The sequence below is a fragment of the Bactrocera dorsalis genome, chromosome 2 (assembly GCF_023373825.1).
Source record: "Bactrocera dorsalis isolate Fly_Bdor chromosome 2, ASM2337382v1, whole genome shotgun sequence".
NCBI lineage: Eukaryota > Metazoa > Arthropoda > Insecta > Diptera > Tephritidae > Bactrocera > Bactrocera dorsalis.
The window spans coordinates 1,456,788-1,481,732 of record NC_064304.1 but is presented as its reverse complement, the minus strand read 5'-3'; the positions used below and the strand labels follow the sequence as shown (position 1 = coordinate 1,481,732).

Here is a 24,945-nt window from a genome sequence, read left to right as displayed (position 1 = left end):
CAATAAAATTGTTCAGAACGGATTACTATAGCATATAGCTTCCATACAAACAGGACACATAGTTACTAAAAGAAATGCACCTGTGAAGGGTATATTAACTTCGGTGCAGCTGAAGTTAACGTTTTTTCTCGTTTCTTATTTATGAATAGTTTAATATGTTATCTTCTAAGTTGGTTCGAACTGGACACAGTGTGTTAAACAATGTTGCACGTAATTTGTATATATGTATAAAGATAATATATGTATATTGTACTTGTATGGATGTCTCCGGAGTTTCCTTCCGACTGTTTAGGGTATGAATATGAACAACAGATTTTTTTTGAAATTATTTAACACATCTCGAGCGACATAACGGCATGCATTATATCACATTAGAAATATCGCTCACCAAGATCAGAACAACAAAATTTTTTACTGGCGAAATAATCTACCCTAAAAGCTGTGTTTACTTTAATCGCATGGGCACTTAAATTTGCTTTTGTTGTCATATAACCTTCTTATAGCGCCTGTTTATTCTGTCTAACGGTATTTTACAGGTGAGTTGCTGAGTATATTTTTTATGTGCTAAAGCCGCTTGTAGATGGTGTCTTGCACAGTTAATATTACAGTTGTTGTTGCTCGATAACGTGCACTTATCGGCACACTTACTCACACCTACACACACATACAGTGGAGCTCCCCGCGCTGTTTTTGTTTTCTGCTGGCGCAGCGCCTTTTTTTGTGCCGTCATCGCTTTGTTTGGCCCGCGAGCGACACCGAATCTTTGCTTTTTCTTTTTATTCCCACCGATTCTCTACTCAAAGGTTGTTTGCTTGCAACATGCCAACGTGCCGCCATCTGGATACGCATTTCCATGTTATTTCTTATTTCCGCCGAAATAATGCAAAAGGAAATCGAATTCGTATCACTTTCGGATATTTCGGTTAGAATGGCGAAACACGCTTCAAGCCCTCGCAATGTCGGCAGAGTATTGTGTGTTGCAGGATATGTCACAGGGACGGAGGGTGCCACTGTCGTAGCATCCCCTCATTTGTTGGGTTATTTGTTTATTTGCGAATTCGTTTGATTCTTACGCGATTACACACACACACATATCCGCCGCTAAATAAAAAGTTTTAATATACATTAACATGAGTGTGTATGTGTGAGTATGTTCACAGTCACATGACGTGTTTGCTTCTGGTTCAAAATTGAAATTTATTGTCTCCAATTGAGTGCACCTTCGCATATTGGACTACAGACATATTCAAAACATTCACCACTGGCAACATACGCATACATACGTATATGTATGTCTAAGTATGTGTGTGGGTATGTTCACGCTCATATCGCATCATTCTTCGAGTTAAATGAAACGAAAAGATGCAGAAAACCAGAGGCAAGTGAATTCATGTTATTCGCAAACGGAGATGACAAGGCTTAAGGATATCGATGTCTGCTTATAATGTGCTACATATTAAACTTTTGCCCTGCGACTATAAATAACAGGTTGGCATACGCCATAAACAATAAGCAGTGCACGAATTGTGCGTACGCAGACGTCGAGGGTGGGCGTGGTGGTGTGCGTTGTCGGATTGTCAAAGGCTTGCTTTGGCAGACAGGCGCCCGAGAGCAATGTGCAAAGAGCAATTGAGTCGCAGGCACAGCTGTCGCCGAAGGTCAATGTTAAATAAATAACTGTATATAAATTATTTGTATACAATTAACTGACAGCATTTTCTTACGGAACGTTTAACTTCGGGATAATGGCAATGCTGGTAACAAATAGCTTCCAGTTGTGTGGGTTTGGGCCGCTGTATTTGCGCATTCGATTTGAGTCAATGAATTGAAATGATTTCGAATTGAATTGGGTGAAATTAGAAACCGTCGCTCATGTCGTTTACACAACTGTAGCTTCAGGTATTTTATCATAAATAAATATTGGGTGAGTCTGATTTTCATAAATTCGTGTAAATATATTAAGGTGTGTTCTGAGAAACGGGTAAGCTTTGAAATATTCTCTTGAGTACAGTAGTAGTAAGCGGCTGTATGAGTCTAAAGCAAGCGTATTTATCATTCGGTTTTCATAATATTACCAAATGTTTTATTTTTAGCAATAATAATTTTTGTAAATTAGAAATTCAGAACTATATGTTCACTATTTGCATATACTTTTCGCAACCTTTTCGAGGCCATTGCGGCAAGTTCTTAAACTCGTCCAAAACCCTGAAAAAAAAGCTCTAACATTGTTGGCTGAAAGTCTTCATATTTTACATATACGAGTATTTATTATAGTTTTCTTTAAACGCACAATAAAAATAATAAAAAATCAAAAATCTAACAAGTATGTATGTCAAAAATGGGTTGAATCGGACCAATACTTCCTTTATATAAAGATTTTTGAACTTCGGAGGGACTTTGTACCCCATATATTGGCCAATATGTTAGTTATCCCAATTAAAATAAAAGAGCGTGTTTTTCTTATAAGAGTGTACCTTTGTGCCTAAAATAGCGAAAACTTGGCCTAGTCCCTATATAACTAATATCAGGATTTTCAAACATCCGGCTGACTTTACGATTAGTTTTACACCTTGAAATATGTTCCTGGCTTTGATTCTTGAGTATAAAATGTTCGGTTGCACCCGAACTTAGCCCTTTCTTACTTGTTTTCATTAATTCTGGAGCCTGTTAATCAAAATATTGATAATATGCAAAGCCCTAGTGCTCTGATTCAAATTGAATATCTGCTGTCCCGCTAATTACTCCTCATTTAGCATTGAAACAATGTGATATGTAAAATCGGACTCAATTAAGACGCGTCCAATAATCCAATAATGCTCTCATCCAACCATTCGCAGTCGCGAATGCACACACGAAAGGACTTGCATATGTGTTCACTCGAACATTGGTTTTTACACCGAACGACGCGCGAGTGTGCAAAGACGCATTTATGATTAGCTTTGAAATATTCATGCCTTCGAATGTACATACATACATACATATATACATCACTGCTCCATTTCCCTTGTGCATGCGAAAAGCCCGTAGAGGCGCCTGAAAAAGTGCGAGCAATACTTTGGGCATTTATAGATCGGCGTAGGATAAACTCGACTGAATGAAATTGTGCAAATTCCCAAATCGTTCACACAAAAACGGCTCAAATAAAAAATGCGGCGGCCGCGTTCACTTCCATTAGAAAACAACGCGTACAATTACTGGCAAACGGCAGCCAACTTTGCATGCATTACCATGCAGCCACACATACATATGTGCAGAGGCATTCGTGTGCAGTAATGACGAAAGAATAAAGCCAGCAGCATCAACTGGAAAAAACGGCAGTTGTTCTTGCGTCGCCCACAAACCCTGGTTTAGATATGCGAAAATGCGCTTGGCGCTGAAAGCGTCTATATCTGTGTGGGCATATATGTATATATATAGATGTATGTATATGTAAGTGAGTGTAGGCGCAATAATCCCCTAAGTCACACATGACTGAGTCCATTCCTGCAGCTTTATTTGCCACACTCTGCTGCCTGCTGCCTGCCGCCTGACAGCCACCAGCTGACAGCCGCATCCAATTAAATGCCACTTGTGCTGCTATTATTCCTGCCCACTGCACCCCGCCACTCTCCAGTTCCTCCAGCTTTGCCCACCGTTTTGTGCGACCAACGCTGCAATTGTTCTGTTCACCCGTAGGATGCTGCCTGGTTTTGCGTCATGCCGCTTGTTGCATACAGTTAGCTGCCTTCATTACATTTTCCACTCATTCTTCATACTTCCACACATACATATGTATATATATACGCTTGGTATTTTCTTTTTTATCGCCGATTTTTACGCCTCAGTTCTCCTACTCACCTGTAAAGTGGTTTGCCCGCGCTCTCACGAAACCACAATACCATATAAACTCTGTCATCCTTCGCTTCCGGCTCAATGTCACATGGCAGCGTTGCGGTGCGTCCCAGCACGGCTTCTACGAGACCAAAGGATACTGCAAATAAAGAGATACAAAGACGTGAGAAATTAGCAGCGCACAAATGAAATTAGGATACACCGTTAAGCAAGTAGTTGTGGTTGAGGCTCAGGTAGTTACTTGTCAGGGAGAACGGCAAAAAATTGAACCCAATAATCTCATTGTTTGTTAAATTTTATGGTAAAAGCTAACTTTTTATCGGCCCTATTTAAGAACGTGCACCAATTAAAGATTAGCCTTCGTAATTTTTTCACCATTTTATATAAGTGATACCATTTATTGACAGTTTATTTTGAATTATTTATAACTAGCATTGGCGATTCGCCGGGCTGGAATACTGGAACTAATAATTTTTTTTTCAGTCTTAAATAATCTGTCATTTACTCGTACTCTTTTATTTTTACTTATGTCCAAAAATATATGTAGTGTACATTAGTATGTACATATTTCCCTCAATATGTCATTTGTAAAAATCTAACATACCGACTAGCGACAAAAACACGCAGACGCACCATCTTTGCAAATAAGATTCGAGCAAAGTACGAACGCTTTCTAAATATTCTATCTTACAATGAAATGAGATTTATTTATAAGGAACGCGCGCGTTCCTCGAAGTCAAAGCGTCCTTCCATAACTCTGCGATGCGTTCTTTTGACACTAGTGACACAAAAAATTTCAGTAAAATAAAGAAAACCTGAAAACTGGAAGTTTTTTTTCCTCCGCATTTGTTGCCAAGAAATTGAAGACTTTTCCGATGTTCAGTTCATAAAAGAAAAGTGGCAACATGGCTTTTTGCTGACTTTGAAAATATTTTGCATATATTTTTTTTTTTTATATGTGGATTAAATTTCGAATATTGCCATTTATATGAACTACTTCATTACTTATATATAGTCTAAGCACACTCCATATAGTGCTCTAAATAATTGGGGTACTCACAACCTGTCATAAAGTATCGTAAAGTCGTACAATTATAAATTTTTACACTTTTTTAAAAAAATTGTTGTTACATACAAAAATGAGTTTACACAATTACAATTTTATATGCAATGTTTTCGAATCGTAACTTAAACCTTTATGAGACTATATGAAACCCCTAAATATGTTTGATTGAAGCAAATGGGTCAAGTAGTGGTCTTGTACGAAATGTCTCCCATCATCAAACAGACATTTCAGTCACTGTTGACAGTCACAACTTTGAATTCGTAAATAATTACGTCTGTCTTGGAACCAGCATTAACAGCAACAACAACTCAATATTCTCGTCCTGCTATATGGTACAGAGGCATGGACGATGACAACATCTGATGAGAATATTGGTCCTTTGCGCATTGGCAATGGCGAATACCGCAGTCTATGAAACGATGAACTGTACGAGATATACGACGCCATTGACATAATTCAGTGAATTAAGAGACAGCGGTTACGCTGGCTAGGTCATGGTCGAATGGATGATTTGAAGTATAATCGATTAATATAAAAATAACTAAAACAATTTCATAGCAATTCATCCTCTGGTCACTTTCCTACGATTGTCTACTGCTTCATTCTAATTTTTGTTTACGCGGGCCAAAGAGAAGGGAGCGTCAGCGTATTTTATTCAAAAATCTAAAAGGGTATGTGCATCAATAATTTACTTAAAACACTAAAAAAAATTCCGATTGTTGTCCCTTTCTTTACGTTTTTGTTATTTCGCTCTTCGGAAGAGTAACTTGTTTTGAATAGCTTACCTTTTTGAAAGCTGACAGCCACTCAACGGAAGTTTTGATATATTTGATAAAATAAAAATCATATTGCAAAAGTTGCGATTTGTTACAAACTATGAAACTTTAGCAAGCGTGGATCGTGGGTGAAGAATTATTGACTTTATTGGCCAGTCCGTTGGTCTGATTCACAACGGATATTTTTAAAGCAAAATTTAAAACCGGTTATAGCTGGCCCTTTAACGTTAAGCACATATCGTCCAAACAATCTAAGCCAAATCCAATCAAATTTTCTCACAGCAATTGTTTTTGTTCCCGTCAGATACATTAAAAACCCGAGTTAGCACGAGAGGGTTTTATAGAAACCGCTGTCTAAATTGGACGACGGGAGTGGCACCGCCCATCTCCTGGTAAAATCACTTGCATACAACCTACACACCTACACAACCAATTTCAACTAAATTTAGTTGACGTGACATTTCTTTGTTACGGCACAAAAAATGGCGAAATCGGGCTACAACCGCGCCTACCTTCCATATAACACAATTTAAATTCCTTCAGCTTCTTTCACTTTCCAGTATTCAAATCAAGCACCAATAAATTTATAGCCGTGTAACTTTGCACGAGTAACGTCTTTGAGATAAGGTGAAGCGAATGTGTGGACGCCAGTTCCTATTGTGAACTTTTAACCGAAAATATCGGACATCCTTTCAGATCTATTATTCAATCAGAGAGAATTGACGTCGCCTTTAATCCTTGCAAGTTCCAAAATTCGGTTACACCCAGACTTAGCCCTTCTTTACTTATTTTTGTTTTTACTCACTAAAAACAAACCGTTATGAAGGAAAAAAAGTGTTTTTTTTTCAAAAAACGACTTTTTTGGTACTCTTTGAAATTAAAAGTTGATAAAAGATAGGCACCTGAAAATAAATTGCCTCACCCTCTTGACCGCATTGCTATAAGTTCATATCAAAATCGATTTGTTTTAATTGTTGCATAAAGCCGTTAGTAGAACAAAACCATTGTACCTTTGCAACATGTTGCGGAAACATAATAAACAAGTAAGGAAGGGCTAAGTTCGTGTGTCACCGAACATTTTATACTCTCGCACGATAAAGTGATAATCAAGATTTCATTATCCGTCATTTACATATTTTTTTATTTTGCTGTAAAATTAATTAGAATTAAATTCTGAGAGATTTACCGATATTTTCGGTGAAAAATTAGGTTAGGTTAGGTTGGGCACTGAGTTCTTCGTGTTCGATATCAGGGACCTTGAAAAGTTATAGTCCGATCACAACAATTTTTCCACAAGGGATACCTCAGCTCACATACCGTATTTGAGTAAAGTTTTATTCCGCTATGATCATTGGTTTCTAATGTATATATTATACAGAGAAGGCATCAGATGGAATTCAAAATAGCGTTATATTGGAAGAAGGCGTGGTTGAAAACCGATTTCGCCCATATTTAGTATATGTCATCAGGGTGTTAAAAAAATATTATATACCGAATTTCATTGAAATCGGTCGAGTAGTTCCTGAGTTATGGTTTTTGGTCCATAAGTGGGCGACGCCACGCCCATTTTTAATTTAAAAAAAAAGCCTGGGTGCAGCTTCCTTTTGCCATTTTTTCCGTAAAATTTTGTGTTTCTGACGTTTTTTGTTAGTCGGTTAACGCACTTTTAGTGATTTTCAACATAACCTTTGTATGGGAGGTGGGCGTGGTTATTATCCGATTTCTTCCATTTTTGAACTGTATATGGAAATGCCTGAAGAAAACGGCTCTATAGAGTTTGGTTGACATAGCTATAGTAGTTTCCGAGATATGTACAAAAAACTTAGTAGGGGGCGGGGCCACGCCCACTTTTCCAAAAAAATTACTTCCAAATATGCTCCTCCCTAATGCGATCCCTTGTGCCAAATTTCACTTTAATATCTTCATTTATGGCTTAGTTATGACACTTTATAGGTTTTCGGTTTCCGCCATTTTGTGGGCGTGGCAGTGGACCGATTTTGCCCATCTTCGAACTTGACCTTCTTATGGAGCCAAGAAATACGTGTACCAAGTTTCATCATGATATCTCAATTTTTACTCAAGTTACAGCTTGCACAGACGGACGGACGGACAGACAGACATCCGGATTTCACCTCTACTCGTCACCCTGATCACTTTGGTATATGTAACCCTATATCTGACTCTTTTAGTTTTAGGACTTACAAACAACCGTTATGTGAACAAAACTATAATACTCTCTTTAGCAACTTTGTTGCGAGAGTATAATAAATAGATAAGACAGCTTCAATATTGTTGTACAAAATAATTGTCTGCGGATACAAAATTAAACAAAGGAAAGCAATAACGGAATCGAGTAAAAGCAAACAAATATAATTACAATTTCCATTAATTGGCGCCGCATTTTGGGGACTCACTTTGGTCATACAAATCTAAGAAATCTGTGATCATTTCTGCCAACAAAGGTGAACAAGAAAGCGACAATAAAGAAGACCTCTCCGCTACGTCTCGCCAAGCTGAGGTCCTTTTTTCCATTTGCCATCTCAGACGCATAATCACAGTCACTACGTGCGTGGGGATATTAATGTCGAATTGACGATTATTATCGTTTTTTGTCGTCTCAATTCTCTTTTGCATTTAAATTGCCAATTGATTGCGTTGAAGCGCAGAAAACGATTACGGTGATGGCATTACGGCTCTTTGAGGAAATCACATTGGCGGTGGCATTGGAATCGGAGCTGGTGGTGTCGGTGTCGGCGTCGGTGGAGCTTGATCCTTTCGAAATGAGCAGTAAATGCGCAAACCGAAATCTTATGTTTGCCGAAAATAAGCAACAAAAGCAAACATACATACACACACGCAAAAGAATGAGCAAAGCAAACTAGCGAAAACGCATGTGTGTATGTGCAGCCGATAGGGCATGTGGCAAACAACAAGAGATTTGCGACTGCACCACCAGACACGCACGCATATAAATATTATTTTGGATATGTGCATAACATATGTATGTATATGTGGTTACACAACAGTCAACAGAGCAAGGAGCCCAGGCGTCTTAAAACATAGGGTTGTGTGTAAATTTTCACTTGATATGCTATTGTTGCACGCTCCCGAGATGCTGCAATCTCTATTTGTGCAGGGATATGTAAATTCATGCTAATTCACACACAGTGGCATATATGACTGCACATATGTATGTTCTCTACTTGAAGCCGACATTAATGAGGCAAGTGATGCCAGCAGCATTAGGAGTGGAGGAAGTAATTATCAATCCTAGAAAGTGCCACCTTCGCACACAGAGCAGAGAACAATACGTTGCCATCTTGCTGCACTTTCTGGCAAATCAGCTTCGCCTGTCGCCCAGCGCAATTTCAACAGCAGCACCATGGCATTTACTTTAACTATTCCGAGAAATCATTAAGGTGCGAATAAAGGAATTCACTGCAATGCTCAACCGCTAACTCAAGCTGTCATATGAAACGCATCGCAGTCAAGCGAAGCGGCGACGAGTTGAGTTGAATTTAGTGAAGTCAAATCGAATCGAGTTAAGGTAAATGGAATGTCAAGATGTTGTGCAATTTCGAGGGGATTTGAGTTCATCACGACGGTGTTCCCGTTCCATTTGCCTTTGCTTGCGCTGTAAGTGCGTATTGCTATCTTATTTAGCATCTATGCAGATGCGTGTCTTGGGCTAAGCGCTTTTGTTAGACTTGCGGAATTGGGTTAATTTGCAGTTAAAGTAAATTTACAGGGAAGCAACGACTTGGAAGATGTGTCGTTTTCGATAAATGCTCAATATTAAGAGTGGACACAATCGGATTTCTGCATTGGACGCTTAGATTATTGACACTTTAATGATTGCGCCATCAAACCACTCGAAGAAATTCACAAGTGTTGAGCTAAATGACTTAGGAATTTTATTTGCAAGCGAGTATTGCCATTACTGTTAAGTTTAAGACGAAATGCCGCAAAGTTTGCGCTAAAATAATCACAAATGTTTTATTTAACTCTCAAACAACCAAAGAGCAGCTAAGTGTGGTTTATTCAAACTAACGACAATCACAGTTTCTTTATGAACATATCAGTACATACCAATACTACAGGGTCTTTAACTATATTCGTGTGGTTTGTGAAGAGACGGCCTAAATTGATCAATATTCATTAATTTGAGGCATGATATTGATATCATTGGCCTCAACAACCGCACCGTTCAGAATGTATAAAGAAGCGGAGCAAATGGGTCTGGTAGTGAACGAGGGCAAGAAGAACAAGAAAAAACGTTAACTTCGGTTGCACTGAAGCTAAATACCCTTCACAGGTGCATTTCTGTTAGTAACTATGTGTTGAGTTTGTATGGAAGCTATATGCTCTAGTAATCCCTTCTGATCAATATTTTTGGAGATTATATTGTTAACTTAAGCAGTAACCCATGCCAAATTTCGTAAAGATACCACGTCAAATGTAAAAGTTTTCCATACAAGAACTTGATTCCGATCGTTCAGTTTGTATGGCAGCTATATGTTATAGTAGTCCGATATCGGCAGTTCCGACAAATGAGCAGCTTATTGAAAAGAAAATTACGTATACAAAATTTCGAAACGATATCTTAAAAACTGACTGACTAGTTCGTATATATACAGACAGACGGACATGGCTAAATCGACATACTGATCATTTATATATATGCTTTATAGGGGCTCCGACCCTTCCTTCTGGGTGTTACGAACTATGTAACAAACTTAATATACCCTGTTCAGGGTATAAATATCTCCTGTCATCAAACAAAAAGTCGTCACACTCGCAACTAGGCACCCACGTCACTGTTGACTGTCATAATTTCGAAGTCGTAGATAATTTCGCCTTGGAACCAGCATTAATACCAACAACAACGTCAGCCTCGAAATCCACAATAAATCTTGTCTATCCTATGCTATATGGTGCAGAGGCAGGGACGATGACAACTTCTGATGGGTCGGCGTTACGAGTTTTCGACAAAAAATTATGTGGGAAATATACTCGTATGCGCTGAGCTGTATGAGATATACGTCGATATTGACATAGTTCAACAAAGTAAAAGACAGCGGCTACGCTAGACTTATACATGACTTATCGTCCGAATGGACGAAAACACTCCACTCTCGACGCTGTTCCCACCGGGGAAAGTACAGGCAGAGGAAAGCCTCCACTCTATTAGAAAGACCCGGTGGAGAAGCAGCTGGCTTCGCTTGGAATCTCCAATTGGCGCCACATTGCGAAAACAAGGAACGATTGGCGCGCTTTTGTTAGCTCGGTATATCGATATGAAGAAAATCATAGCTAAAAGTTATTTTAGTGAAAATTTATGTATTTAAAAGATTTTGCGTTTCATAAATGCAACTTGAATGTTGCAAAGCTCGTTTTTGCAACGGATTGTGCCTGGTGATGAACAATTAATCCAATAAGATAGCCTTCCCACACCCCTTTAACCAGTCAAATCAACGGCAAAGTCGAATACCCATGAAACCGAGGGTATTTGGGTGTTCTCTGTAATTAATGGGAATAGAGGAACCTGCCGAACTACAATATAATCCCAGTGAAACTATAAATAGCGATCTCTACCAGAAACAGCTTATCAAATTAAAGTGGCGATTGCCACTCGCCCCACCCTGACTTGCCTTTTCTGTGTGACTTTTCTTCCGGTCGGTGCGGGAAGTTAAGAAAATATTTTGGTTTCGGATGAGTAATACATTGAATAATACTGTTCATGTCCATCTAGTTCTTGAATAAACATCCAACTTTTGGCAAAAAAAGCACGGCTATAATCCGAAGACAAAATCGCGACAGACGCCAAATAATCGAAATTTTCATTTATAATTATATAATTATTGCGTAGTCGATAGTTTTCTCTTTCAAAGGGTTTTACGTCAGTCGCAACATTTCTAGATAATATCTTGGAAGCCTTTGTATGCTATACTTCCATGTATTTTATTTCATTGTCTATGATAAATTGAGAAATCAATGGAAAACTTCAAGTATTTCCCAAATCTTAATCCAATTATTCATATATGTAAATCAGATTCATATATATATCTGTCAAAAATTTTGTCCAAATTAAGCCTAGTTACGTAAGCTTTGTCTTCACTTGCGGCAGTCGTTAATAAATAATGCTAACTCGATAAAAATTGCGGTAATTATTCATTCGCATGTATACTCATGTACTTACGTGTGTATATGTGTGTGTATTTATGTTATATCACCATCAAAGACAATCTTTAATACATTCAATTTCCATAAAATCCGCATTTAATACACCACCACCCCATCACGAGGGGCACGGGTCCACCATAATACACTGCGTGTTGGCGCAATTTTGACAATTGCCTTACACGTGCGAAATCTAAAACACGAAGTCGTAGATCTTCGTGAGTAAATGCGAGTTTAAGAAGGTGTGTGGCCGCGTGGCCGTGGGTGTGCAGTTGCACGGTACAAGGACATGCCGTGAATGGCATGTGAGCTCCAACGCCCTGCGGTTTAATTTATTACCCACAGTAAAAGTGCACAAAACTGCCGCTTTTCATCTCGGGTGTACTTGCGGTTAAATGCAGACACATACACTCACCAGAGCTCAAATGAAAATTGATGTGCACATACTTGTGCACATGCCTGTGTGTTGGTGTTTATGCTCCGAGGCGTGTATCATACACAGAGATCTGTGCGCAGTGTAGAGATGTAGAGATGGCTGCCAAAAATCTGGAACGCAGCGCCGGCTGAGTGCTCGTGTCTCGGCCAGCTGTGGAGCAAATATATGGACGGGGCGTGCAACACCTACTCCAGGTGAATATCTGCTTTTCGTTGGAATAAGCCCACTTGCCAGCAGCAGACAGCAACGAAAATGGCAATGCCAGCGATAAAATTAACATAATTTGCGATGTCTATGTTTGCCCGAGCGCACTCGTCTGCCCTGTTGGAACTGCATAGCGATCAGTTAAAAAAGCACCCATACCGTTATATGTGATTGCGAATAAATAGATGTGATATAATTCTGCTTCACTTGTCTCCATTTTTATAATATTTTCTCGTTTACGAACGATTTTCGGTTTCGGGTAATTAAAACGGTTTAAGCGTTCATAGAACTGACTTCGCTACAGGGAACGTAGCAGAAACGTGAAAATCAATTCCGGGGCACAGTGAACGCTTTGCCCAAAGAGAAATCACTGAAATGGTTGGGGACAAAATCAAGCAAAAGAAAAATGATGAACATTCAGAGCAATCAGCGGCGAAATACGCACAAATATACGCGTCCATATATCGTGCGTGTTCTCACACATATGACGTAAGTACATATAATAATTCTTATATTTTTGGTGGCAAAAAAGTCTAGGAAGTGTGATGACAAAATATATGAGGTGATAGACCAGATGAATGCGAACAATTTTACACAAAATATTTATGTGCGAAAAACAGCAAAAACAGTAAACAAATAAAAAGGCAAAACAAAAAATCGCTTCCTTCCTTTTTCCTTGTAAAATTTTGTCTGATGATGCTTAAGTGGAAAGCATTAATGATTCTAAGATTTTGACTTTTGGTAAACATACTTTCATCCCACCCACATCGAAACAACAACTTTCTCAATAAGAAAGCAGGCGGAGAAGTTCGGTGAAAAGGGAAGAATGAATAAACCATAATTCGCCGACATAAGATATCTTGAGAACACAAAAGTGGAGCACATCTATTTACGTCAGACTTGGTTTTCAAACGAAGTACTCCAGAAGAAAGTTCTTGGAATGAGCACCAGAATGAGTAACAAGAAATTGACGTGCGCAGACAACTATATTTGAATTCAATCACTGCTAAAGTTGGGGCAAGCAACAAGTAAGGAAGAGCTAAGTTCAGTTATAACCGAACACTTAAAACTGTTGCAACTTGCAAAGATTAAAGCCGGGGTAATACCTTCCGGTACCTGAGGCTTCTTAGTCAAATGAATTTGAATTCATTTCAGAAGACTCACCTATTGACCGATATTTACGGTATAAAGTCGTTCAGAAGTTAGAAAATCTTTATTTTAGGTAGAGGCTAAGGAAAGTAACTATTAACCCGATTCAACCCATTACAACATACATACTTCAAAAGCACGGTTCAAAGTTTTATCTCCTTATATTAATTGCTTCTTGATTTGTATACTGGATAGTGAAAGTCTCAAATTGAATGTAAAATTGTGTTATATGGGAAGTAGGCGTAGTTGTAGTCCAAATTCGGCTTTGTCCCTACTCTGGCATAGGAATGTAATTCGAGCTGCAGAACTACCTTCTAAAAGAGTGTACAGCTGCAATCATACGCTGACGATATTGATAACATTGACCTCAACAACCGCGCCGATAGTTCTGCTTTTATCAAAAAAACACTCGCGATTAGGCTCTCACGTCGCTATTGACTGTCGAAGTCGTAGATGATTTCACCTACCTTGGAACCAGCATCAAGACCAACAATATTATCAGCCTTGAAATCCAAAGGATCACTTTTGCCAATAGGTGCTACTTTGGATTGAGTAGGCAATTGAAAAGTAAAGTCCTATCTCTACATATTCCTCATCATTCCTGTCGGAGGCATGGCCATCTGATTTATCGGCCTGCAAAGTGTTCGAGAGAAAGATTTTGCGGATGATGAACCATATGAGATGTACGACGTCATTGACATAGTTCTGCGAATTGAAAGACAGCAGCTACGGTGGCTAGGTCACGCCATCTAAATGGACGAAAACACTCCAACTCTAAAAATATTCGACGCAGTTCCCTCCGGGGGAATCAGAGGAAGAGGAAGACCTTCACTTCCTTGAAAAGACCACTTAGAAAAAGATCTGGACGATGAAAATGAATAGGAATGTTGCATGCCGAATTTAGTCGAAATGTATAATGTATGATTTCTCCTAAAAAAGGGCAGTGCCACGCCCATCGTCCACTTTTGACACCTACTTCTATAAAGCTTTGGGTTATGCGGCTTAAATGGTTTGGAATATATATCCCTTAAACTTGATAGAGGGTTGGGCCATGCCCACTTTTTCAACATTTTTAGCCCACACCCTTTAGCACCCTTTACTACTGGGATCACCTGTATGAAATCTTCTATATCTTAATTAAGTACTTAACTATGACACTTTATGTATTTTCGCATAATGAAAATTTGTGGGCGTGTCCGCGGCCCGAATTTACTATCTTCGTACTCGTCCTTAGTATTTTGCCTGGGAATACGTGTATAAAATTGTATCAAGATATCTCCATTTATACTCTGTTGCAACATGTTACAAGAGTATATTAAAGAAGATTACCTTTGCATTCAATGTAGAGCGCATTACTGCAAAGTTATATAACTTTTTTTCTTTACAATTAACCTCTAAACCCTTTTTCGGTACATAAGAACTCCGAACAACTTTTTGTCTCATAAAGAAAGTCTTTTGAAAAGAAATATAATAATTGCTTTTTTGTTTGAGCAGATCCAGCAGTGGTCTCCTTGCAAAAAATCATTAAAATATTGTTTCGCAATTTAGTCCTTCACTTCCACCGGCTTGACCACGATATGAGAAGAATATGCAATACTTAGAAGCCGCACAATGATTCCACGAAATTTTCCAATTTTTTCCAATTCCTTATTATATGCATCCCGAGTCTCATAAAAGCATCACACACACGCAGACAATGAAATGCAATTTTACACTTTGGCACCTTTTGACAAAGCAAATGTCAACGATAGCTGATCCGTGAACGGATAGTGAGAAAAGTAGCAATGTACAAAAATTTTAACAAAAGAGATTATTTCGCTTGACTCCGACCCAGCCGCCAACCGACCGAACCGAAGCCGCAAACATGCAACGCCAAATAACGACTGACACAAAAGCGAACTTAAAATGAAAATAAAAGGATCAAGCGAGCCAAAGGAGTAATAGTTGACAGGGCGAACGACCAGTGTAATACCGACGAATATTATATAACACTGTTGCCTTTGCATACCAACACAAACATATAAGAGTTTGTCTCCACGTGTGTATATGGTGCTTAAGAGCACTAAAACATAGAACAAATAAGGGTCAAAAGGACGAACAACCGCAACAGCAATCAGTGAGTGGAGATTGTTGAAATGTAGAAAGTGTTCGAGGCTACCGCAAAGTGCTTGTTGTTGCTGACTTCGCAGCAGCTCCGAAATATATAATACACATGCATCGCTTACTTACTCACTCATGGCGGTTGCTGACCAGTGGTCGTTGCCCGGCAGACAAGGGTCGGCAGATCGCCACATATTTCTGCAAATGTAATTGTGCAAAGTGCATGAAATGAGCAACAGCTGCAGATCGGCAGAAGGGGAGGGGCGAGCAGGTAAAGGTGTTCGAGTATGGATACAGTCGCAGCGCTGAAGGTGTCCTTGCTAACAAAACGACTGCCCGAGACTAAGCAAATATACATAAACGAAAAATAAAGCAATCGTCGAAAACGTGCAAGGCTACTTTAGCTAGGTGGCAAGCTCTTCTCCGAATAATAATACAATTTTGCCAACATGCCGTACACATATTATCACAAAGGTCAAACACGTGTCTGTGGTGTGTCGCTGCTGGCATTTGCAATGCTTGGAGTACTGCTCGTTGCCGCAGTTGACACTTTCATTACCGTTACACCTAAAGTGGAGACTTGGATTGTACTTTCTATTATTTAACATTTTTCAATCGTTATATTTGATACTTTTCCAACCAATTAAAAAAAGCATTATGTCTACCAAGTCCATATATAGGTACATATGTATGTATGTATATGGGAGACGCAGCTGCCTTTTGAGCTATGCCAGAAATTTGGTATTTAGTCACGTTGCATGACACTTGCTGCAAATGACCATTGAAAACCTCCAACTGAGCACAAATATACTTTTTTGAGTGGCGTCATCTGTGTTCACGCTGCAGGCTACAATCGTAATAATTTCAATGTCATATTATTTTATTTGCCGTCGTGTGGTGTATGTGTGTGTGGGTGCGCATGTTTAACTTACAAAAGTAATGCGCTGATAATGTTGCACAAACTAACTGACAGCGAGCAGAGACAAGTTGTCAACTTGTGTCGAACGTTCGCCCTGCGATTCGTATACGAAGCGAGCGAGGAGAGCGTAAATTCTTCATAAAACTTTGCATACCTTCCGGCGACTCGCAGCTTCCAATTGATAACTTCAATTTGTCGTTTCGATGTTCATTTGGATGGCAGCGATCGGAAATTGACAATGCCAATAGCAGACGGCAAAGCGACACGACGCCAATGCATTTGGCATTCGGCAATGGATATTTTAAAGTTTACCGTGAGCTAAGGAAATGTCATGGAGTAATTTAAAGAACACTTATCTTCCAAATAAAATAAAATAAAAATTAAAGGATATCTTGCAGCGGAAATTTGTCTGGACAGCGAAACGCATTACAGTTAAATATTTGGCTATCACTTGTATTAATAAAGAACGAAAGAAAATCAGTACTTCGTTCAGCTGAGTCAGACAATTTACTTAATGAAAATTTGTTACTGATAGCTTACTTTAACTAGAGTGTACACGAAGACTGTGCATAGTTGATTCGGCGCCGTTCGAAGCAACTCGGAGTGACGTATGGAACGATTTGGCGTATTTTAAATTTGAAAGCGTACAAAATAAAATTTGTGCCGTTCGACCTTTCCAAGCCACATCACTTCGCTCAATGTGCTCTTAAAAAGTTTCAAGAAGATTCAACGTTTACGAGCCAAACTTTGTTCAGCGATGAAGCCAATTTCTGTCTCAGCGGATATGTAAACAAGCAAAATTGCTGGATTTGGGGCGAAGAGCCCTGAATGGACTATTTGATGACTGAAATTAAGGCTCGTGATTTCGACGACATTTGCTTTCAACAAGACGGCGGCACTTTCCGCACATCATATCAATCAATGGATTTATTGAGAGAACACTTCGGTTAGCAGATAATTTCACGATTTGGGCCGATTGATTAGCCATCAAGATCGTGTGATATCACACCGTTAGACTTTTTTCTGTGTTTATATGCGAAATCTAAAATCTACATATATTGACAATGACGCTTCAATTCAGGCCTTGGAGCAAAACATTACGCGTGTCATTCGCCATTACCAGTCTAAACGCTCGAACGTCATCGAAAATTGGACTCTTGGATCGTGGCCAACATTTGAAAAAGATAATCTTCCAAAAAAACGTTGAGTGAGGTGCTGTTATCGTATGCGGTGAGTTCCTGTGAGTGTTGTCAGGTGTGTCAGTTTTTATAGTGTTGTGTATAGTACGTACTAAGCTTTAGTTCATTGAAACAATGGGTACTTCTTGTATGGATTTTTCAGAGATCCCCAATGTTAAAGCATAAAAGTGTGAATAAACTCACTCAATCTCTCAAAAAATGTTGTAAATATTTTTGAATATTTACCAAAATTACGGTCTAAATAATATGCCTCTCTAAGTATTAGCTTCTCTCCAAGAACTATCACGTCATTATAACGCCCCATTGTTTTCATGCAAGCAAATTATGCTTTTTATCTAATTTGTATTACCAGCTAAACATGACCTTACGGTAAAAAATAGATGTAATGACTGCCAATCAAAATAAAAGGTGAAAAGAACACACAATCGCCTATAAAATTACAAAGTATGTGCAGAACATATTTACTACATAAGTATATTCCTGTAGCTATTAATAGTGCCGCCATATCAATATCGGCAGGCAACGCGTTCAAAGTCAATTGTTTCGTTCGTTTGAATCGCTGCCGACATTCGTGTGGCAGCGTATATGTCAGTGCGCTGCCAATATGAACAAATCAACGTTGCATGCCAGTAATTTCCGGTTACTTTATGCGTCAAGGCAAATTTATTAGCTCCACTTGACAGCTGATAGAGATATCAAATACGAAAATAACGAATTCGATGGGGAGTAGCGTGGTTGCTACGCTGGCGTCACTACTTATAAGCAGGAAGTCAAAGTTTGCATTGTACGCCAGCGAAAAGTGGCAGCTTGGCTTTGAAGAGATGGCTTGGAATGAATATTATAAACTTAATTTACGTTGCTCATACGCCGCGTAATACTAACTCATAGACATGCATACATATTCGTTAACGTGAAACTACTCAGCACAGGAAAAAACATTATTTGTACTGCTTGCTTCAAGTGCGAATGCAAAAATTGAACCAAATTTATCAGATCGAGTACTCGACACCTCGAAATTGTGCCTTTGGCACCTTATAACATCTAACATCTAACATCTGAATGATTTCTAAGTGCAAGATTTAGTCAAAAGATGTTACAAGTTGCAGGACATTTTCATCCGGGATCATTGAAGTATCCATACTTCATACAATCTACTTAAGTTACTTAGTGACTTTTGGACCCACCATTCACTAGGCCTCGTCAAAATCAGACTTACTGACCTCTCCCACACTACTTCTGCTAATTATAAGTTTTCACTGAGGACGCGACACCTTTAGTTATGTTGAAATGCCACAGTCTTTTAATGTTAGAAAAGTCTCGCCGTTCTTTAGCAATAATATCAAATAATTCAATTCAATAAAAATTCAATTTGCATATCTTACGATGTTGTGACTGCAAAAAATCGCGTAATCTGAAGGCAATGCCACACGGGCTGCCATAAAAATGCCACTGCGAAAGCACAGTTTCCTAAATTCCATTTCATCACGCAATCAATGTTGGCTTTCGCCATTCACAATCACCTTGGCTGCTTCTCCTTCATTGTTTTCGTTTTTTTCATTGTTTCACGTTTTCAACTGTACTTTCGCGCCATCTCAGGTTCGCTTTTGCATATTTTGTTACCTAAGCTGCCGATATTTCATTGAAAACAAAAACTAAAAAAAAAATGATTTTGAGAAAAGTTGTGCAAGGGCGAGGAAACAAAAAAACTTAGGCAGGTAAGCTCAAATAACAGAAAGAGAAACACTAAATTTAGTCATTGAAAAAAGTTGAAGAAGCCAGGCGACTTTCTGGAAACAGCTTTGACAGCAATAAAGCATAATAATAAGGGGCATAACGACGAAACATTCACAAAAGCAACATCAGTGCCAACGAGCGCCAACGAGATGCCGCAATACTTCACTCCATTTCTTTCGGTTACTTTCCGATGTATGCGTATGCGTATGTGTTTGGTGTTTCTTTTGCTTTTTGAAATGTTCAATACGGCGCTTCTTTTTTTCGCAATTTCCATAAATTCCATGAATGTATTTGATGGTTCCTTGGTTTCATTCTAGTAATTCACTCAGAAATGATTGAATGTGTGCTTGATTGAATATAAAAATGAATGTGTGTGTAAGTGGTTTTTACACGTGTAATGTCTCCATTTACTACTTTTGGGCAAATTTGACGAAGGTGCTAGGAAATGTTTGACGCATAGTGAATAATCTTGTCTTTAAAGACAAACAATGGAAATTCTTCATTTTTAAAATATTTTCAAAGAAATCCTCAAAACATTTTTGAATGCTTGATGGTAGTTTCAGCAGCTTTGTGATCTTTCAGAACAGATTCCAAATGCTATTATTACTTAGTTAATTTATGGCTATCACTTTTCAATTTCAAAATATATAGGATGAACATATTATAACACCAAAAAGAGAAACAATGACTTCTGGCATGCCAAATCAATTAGTTGATTAAATTTTAACTTTCATGTGCCTTCCGCTCTTCCTATAAAGAGTTTGAGTTATGCCTTGGTTTCATAAAGACTACAATTAAATAAAATTAAAAGTTGCGAGCGGAAATTGCAACGGTAATTGTTGTTTTCTCCGCATTACTCATAAGACCAGTGATTTTGCTCATTAATGGAAGTGTAACCATTGGCAATTTGAAAACTGAAGCGTTTGCTACGTATAGCTCAGCGCACGACAGCTACATCGCGTGGGATGAGTTCGAATGCTAGGCGTGCTGGAGTTTAAAATTGAAATAACCATGCACCTCAATATACGAGTATATAATGGTTTTATGCAGATACTAACAGTATAAATCTATAAATTTGTTTACAGTTTTCTTAATGCTTCCGTTAGTTTTCTTTGCCGAGCAACTTGAGTGTGATAAGCTCGGCCAAATATCTAGTAGTGCGTGCACAATACCACAGCTTTTTAAGCGTGCTTGTTCCGTTTTAAGTTTATGTCTGTATTTATAATAGCTGTTAATTAGCCTGCATAATAATTCCCCCTCGTTATTGATTCAGCACGAATAAAATTGTACATTTGTATACTTATGTCATAATATTCTGTTGAAATCGTGAAAATCGATGATATTTGATATTCGCCTCCCTGAACGGACATACCACACTATTAACTATTGTTTTACTTAAACTGCATATATATAGTATATCCGAATTGAACACACATTCAATACGAACAAATGAAAAGAACACATATCGAATTTAAATATTGTATTAATGTAGAGAAAATATTACTCAACTTTGCGGGAAGTGTCGACGGTGTATAAAAAGTTTAAATTTGTTTGGCTTTATTTAACACACCTCAACTTTAAACTTCATTACATATCTCTTGCTCTTCCAATTTGGCATTTCTGCGCCTACTTCCGAGTCCAAGGTAATAGGTGCAAAAAAGACAAAACTCGAGCCACGAGCTGACTGTCAGATTAGTTTCGTCCTTTGCATTGCAGATTATGATAGACCTTTGCATTAAGCATTGACAGACGGCAGCGTTAATCCGGATTAACCGCGCACTTAATCAGATCCAAATTTGTAGGCAATAGACTGATTGTCTTTTTTGTAATTGAAAATATTGAAAATGGATAGAAGATAAACATTGTGGTTGTTAGCCCACCAATTTTTACAAAACCATTTTTTATTACGTAACATATCAATACATTATTTTTAAAACTACATGATAACATAATATCATACCATAAAACTTTTTGTTTTATTATTGAAATTTTGAAAAACAGCTGTCAGCTGTTGCTTGTTTTCTAACTCTCTAAAACTTTGAAGATTAAATGGGAGTTAGCAACGGAGTTATCTTCATAATTCATAATTCAGTTAATCCGGATTAACGCTGCCGTTTGTCAATCCTATTAGTGAATTCTAGTCTATTTAGTACAAGTTGCCAGGCAAAACATGGATAATAATGCTAATAATGATAGTAATAATTTTGAATTGAAATAAAATTTTAGCTTTTCACCTAAACTTATATAATAGTGTTTGAAAGTCCAAGAGGATCTTTCATATTCAGTCATACAATAAGTCACGGATTAGCTTGGTCGGTAGACAAAGCTTAACTAAAATTTCAGAGCGACTATGATACTACTAGCATTCCAATAGCAAGCTCAATTCTAAATTGTAGTATTAGCACCAAGGAAATCACAATCACTGTCCATCATATTAACCATTCCCTTCTAGCAACTTGTTTCGTTTAAGGCATAATAATTTTTACTTATCTCTCTTATGTTAATTCCTCATTTGATTTTTTGTTAATATTAATAAGTTGCATTCATTCTATTTCCTCTTTTATTTTCGTTTTATGCATTTTGGCCTGAGCAGCCGCAGATACGTATTCGACGGTCGGAGAATTAAACGAAATCAGAATGATACCAGCGTTAAGTGGGGACTGTGAGAATACCTGAGAGCAAATTAATAGAATATTATTTAATCTACAACAGAAGCGAAAGTTTTCAATCGCAATTTTCCATTATACAAATGTTGTTGTAATTTAATTAAAAATGTTTTCAAAAATAATTTAAAATGTGCATTGTTATCAATATCAAATAATAATCAGTTTTGTACGTGAGCAATTACATAATCAGCTTTAAATCTTCCCGCAAAGTGTGTGGCAAAGTCATTTGGATTCCGGCCCTCATGCCAGTGAATTCGCGTTTATTGATATTGCTTTCCTTAATCAATATAAAATTATAAATAAACGCTTTCATGCCGCACACTGCATACACTATACGCCTACAAACCACCCACACACAAATATGTGTGATTTGAGGAGCTGTATATGTTCGCACGCATACATAGATGTGTTGTAATTATATTTGAGTTGGTTAAGTGCCGTTGGGATTAATACTTAATTTGCTGTTTACTTACAGCTTAATTACAATTTTGTTTCGGTTTGTTTTCGCATTTTGTTGTTGCTAGCTCATTATGCCTTTAATTGCTTTTGTTGTTTTCTATTTCTGTCACCTAAATTCACCTCAGTCCGATATGCTCACATACACGTTTGGCCTCTTCAGTGAAATATTTTGCAGTCTAGACTGTTTGACAGGTAAAATCAACAAGGCGGAGGAAAATGCAAGGTCAGTGGAGAGGTGGCTGAAGAGAGAAACCATTCTGTACACATATGTGTACTAGTAATATAGACTAAGAGTTGAAATAGTTGATCGGATTCTTAGCTTTTGAGAGACTTTAATTGTAGTAATTATAAAGGGATATCGTATCCTTCAAAATGATGGTTATATAATAGAGTTTATAAAATGCGTTATACTCTGAAAGGGGTATATTATGTTTGCCACGTAGTTTGTAAATCTTAGAAGAAAACTTTGGAGATCCTATAATGTTTATTGTGTAAAAATGATCAACGTAACGAGCTGAATCGATGTCTGTATATACGCTCACCTGCCTCTTAGTTGTAGAGATGTTTATCGGAAACTTAGCAAACATCCTTTTCTTTCCAATTTGGATTGTTATTGTTTGTTTTTAGATTTAGTTAAAAAGCGTGATCCAGGTCGAGGTTTTCCATTAAAAAAAAAATACAGAAATTTAATGAGAAATATTTATTATCATTCGAAAGAACATTATTGGGCATTAGTTTCTGGTCACCGAAGTGTTCTCTCAATAAATCCTTTGCTGATGTGATGTGTGTGAAGTGGCGCCGGTTGTTGAAACCAATTGTCATGGAATGTCATTTTGAAGAAATATCATTTATCATCATAGGACCATTCTACCGGCCTACAAACCTCACCAAACCGTTGTTTTTTCTGGATAAAATGGCAGCTCTTAAATATCTTACGGTTGCTCTTTGTCCGAAATTTGTAAATTGTGCTTGTTTAAATACTCATTGAGCCAACAAAATTTGGGTCAAAATGTTGGATCTTCTTGGAAATTTTCAAGAGCCCATAGAGCGAAGCGATATTGCCTCGAAGGTCGAGCGGATCCACTTCTAAAAAAGACTATTGAAAATGTACCTCTACTTGGATCACCCATTATAAATAAATACTAAAATAAGTGCCTTTGTGAAGGGTATTATAACTTCGATTGGCTTTTTTTAAGTTCCTAACCGAATTGAAGCCGTGTCTCCTCTTATGGAAACCATAGTTTACTTGAAAACTGATTTTGAAATCATGAATATGCATCTCAGTTCACGCTACTGTGATTGCAATGAGTTGAATGGCTAGATGTAAGACCCTAAGCCGTAGACTATTAATCAACTTCGGAGCATACTTACTTACCTATTCTTCTTTTAACCTATATTCAATACGCTAGAATAAAAAAAAACAAAGCTGTTGACTAATAAAACATAAAATTTTTAATATTTTTCACTCTCACTTACAATACTTCATTTATGTGTGTGTGTGTGTGTGTGTCTTTTTGAAAAGCTATACCACACGTGCATGAGATTGTCATTTGATTTTATGTAAATTTAATAGCTCTTTCTCTCGCAGGCGTGCACACAAATTCAAATTTAAAGTAAACAAAGTATGAAAAGGGGTTAACGGTCTCTCGAGGGCAGCCCGCGAGCCAACCTCCTCAGCCACCAACAAGTGGCGCTGCGAGCACAGCCACAGCTGATAGCCTCCAAAGCACTCATATTTGAGGTGGCTGTTAGGGCGGCGGGGGCGCAGAGTTCGTGGCCAGATGCCGTCAATATTCAACTGCGCAATATACATATGTATGTATGTGTGTGCTTCAAGGCGAAGAATTGGTGCGTTTGTATGGCTTTTTCGTCTGCGTGCTCAAGTGCGGTATATTTTTGCGCTTTGACAGTGCGCCAACGGAACGTCTGCGATTTGTTGCAAACATACCCCCGCACACACACATACACACTGGTATATGTGTACTTAAACACCTCGTCACATGTACTCATAATTTGTTTGTATTAATTTTGTGAAGCAACCTCATGGGGGCTAATGCCTAACGGTCGTACACACACAGACACATCCACAGCAACAAACAGTTACGCGTCGCCATATCTCCAAGGGCCAGCGGCGTAAATTCAGCGGTTAATGAATGGGCAAAGTGGTTGCAGGCATGTATCAGACTTAATGACTTGGGTGTGTTCATATGTTCCACACACACACAC

General features: G+C 38.1%; 1 protein-coding gene across 4 annotated transcripts in view; it reads right to left on the bottom strand.

Annotated features, from left to right (window-relative positions):
• LOC105233944 (uncharacterized) overlaps positions 1-24,945 on the bottom strand; it is a 205,065-nt gene that overhangs the window by 74,620 nt on the left and 105,500 nt on the right. For all 4 annotated transcript variants that reach the window (XM_049447084.1, XM_049447087.1, XM_049447085.1 and 1 more), the window contains one exon: positions 3,838-3,970. In XM_049447084.1, the coding sequence (XP_049303041.1) occupies positions 3,838-3,970 (133 nt within the window). The remainder of the gene's footprint in view (positions 1-3,837; positions 3,971-24,945) is intronic.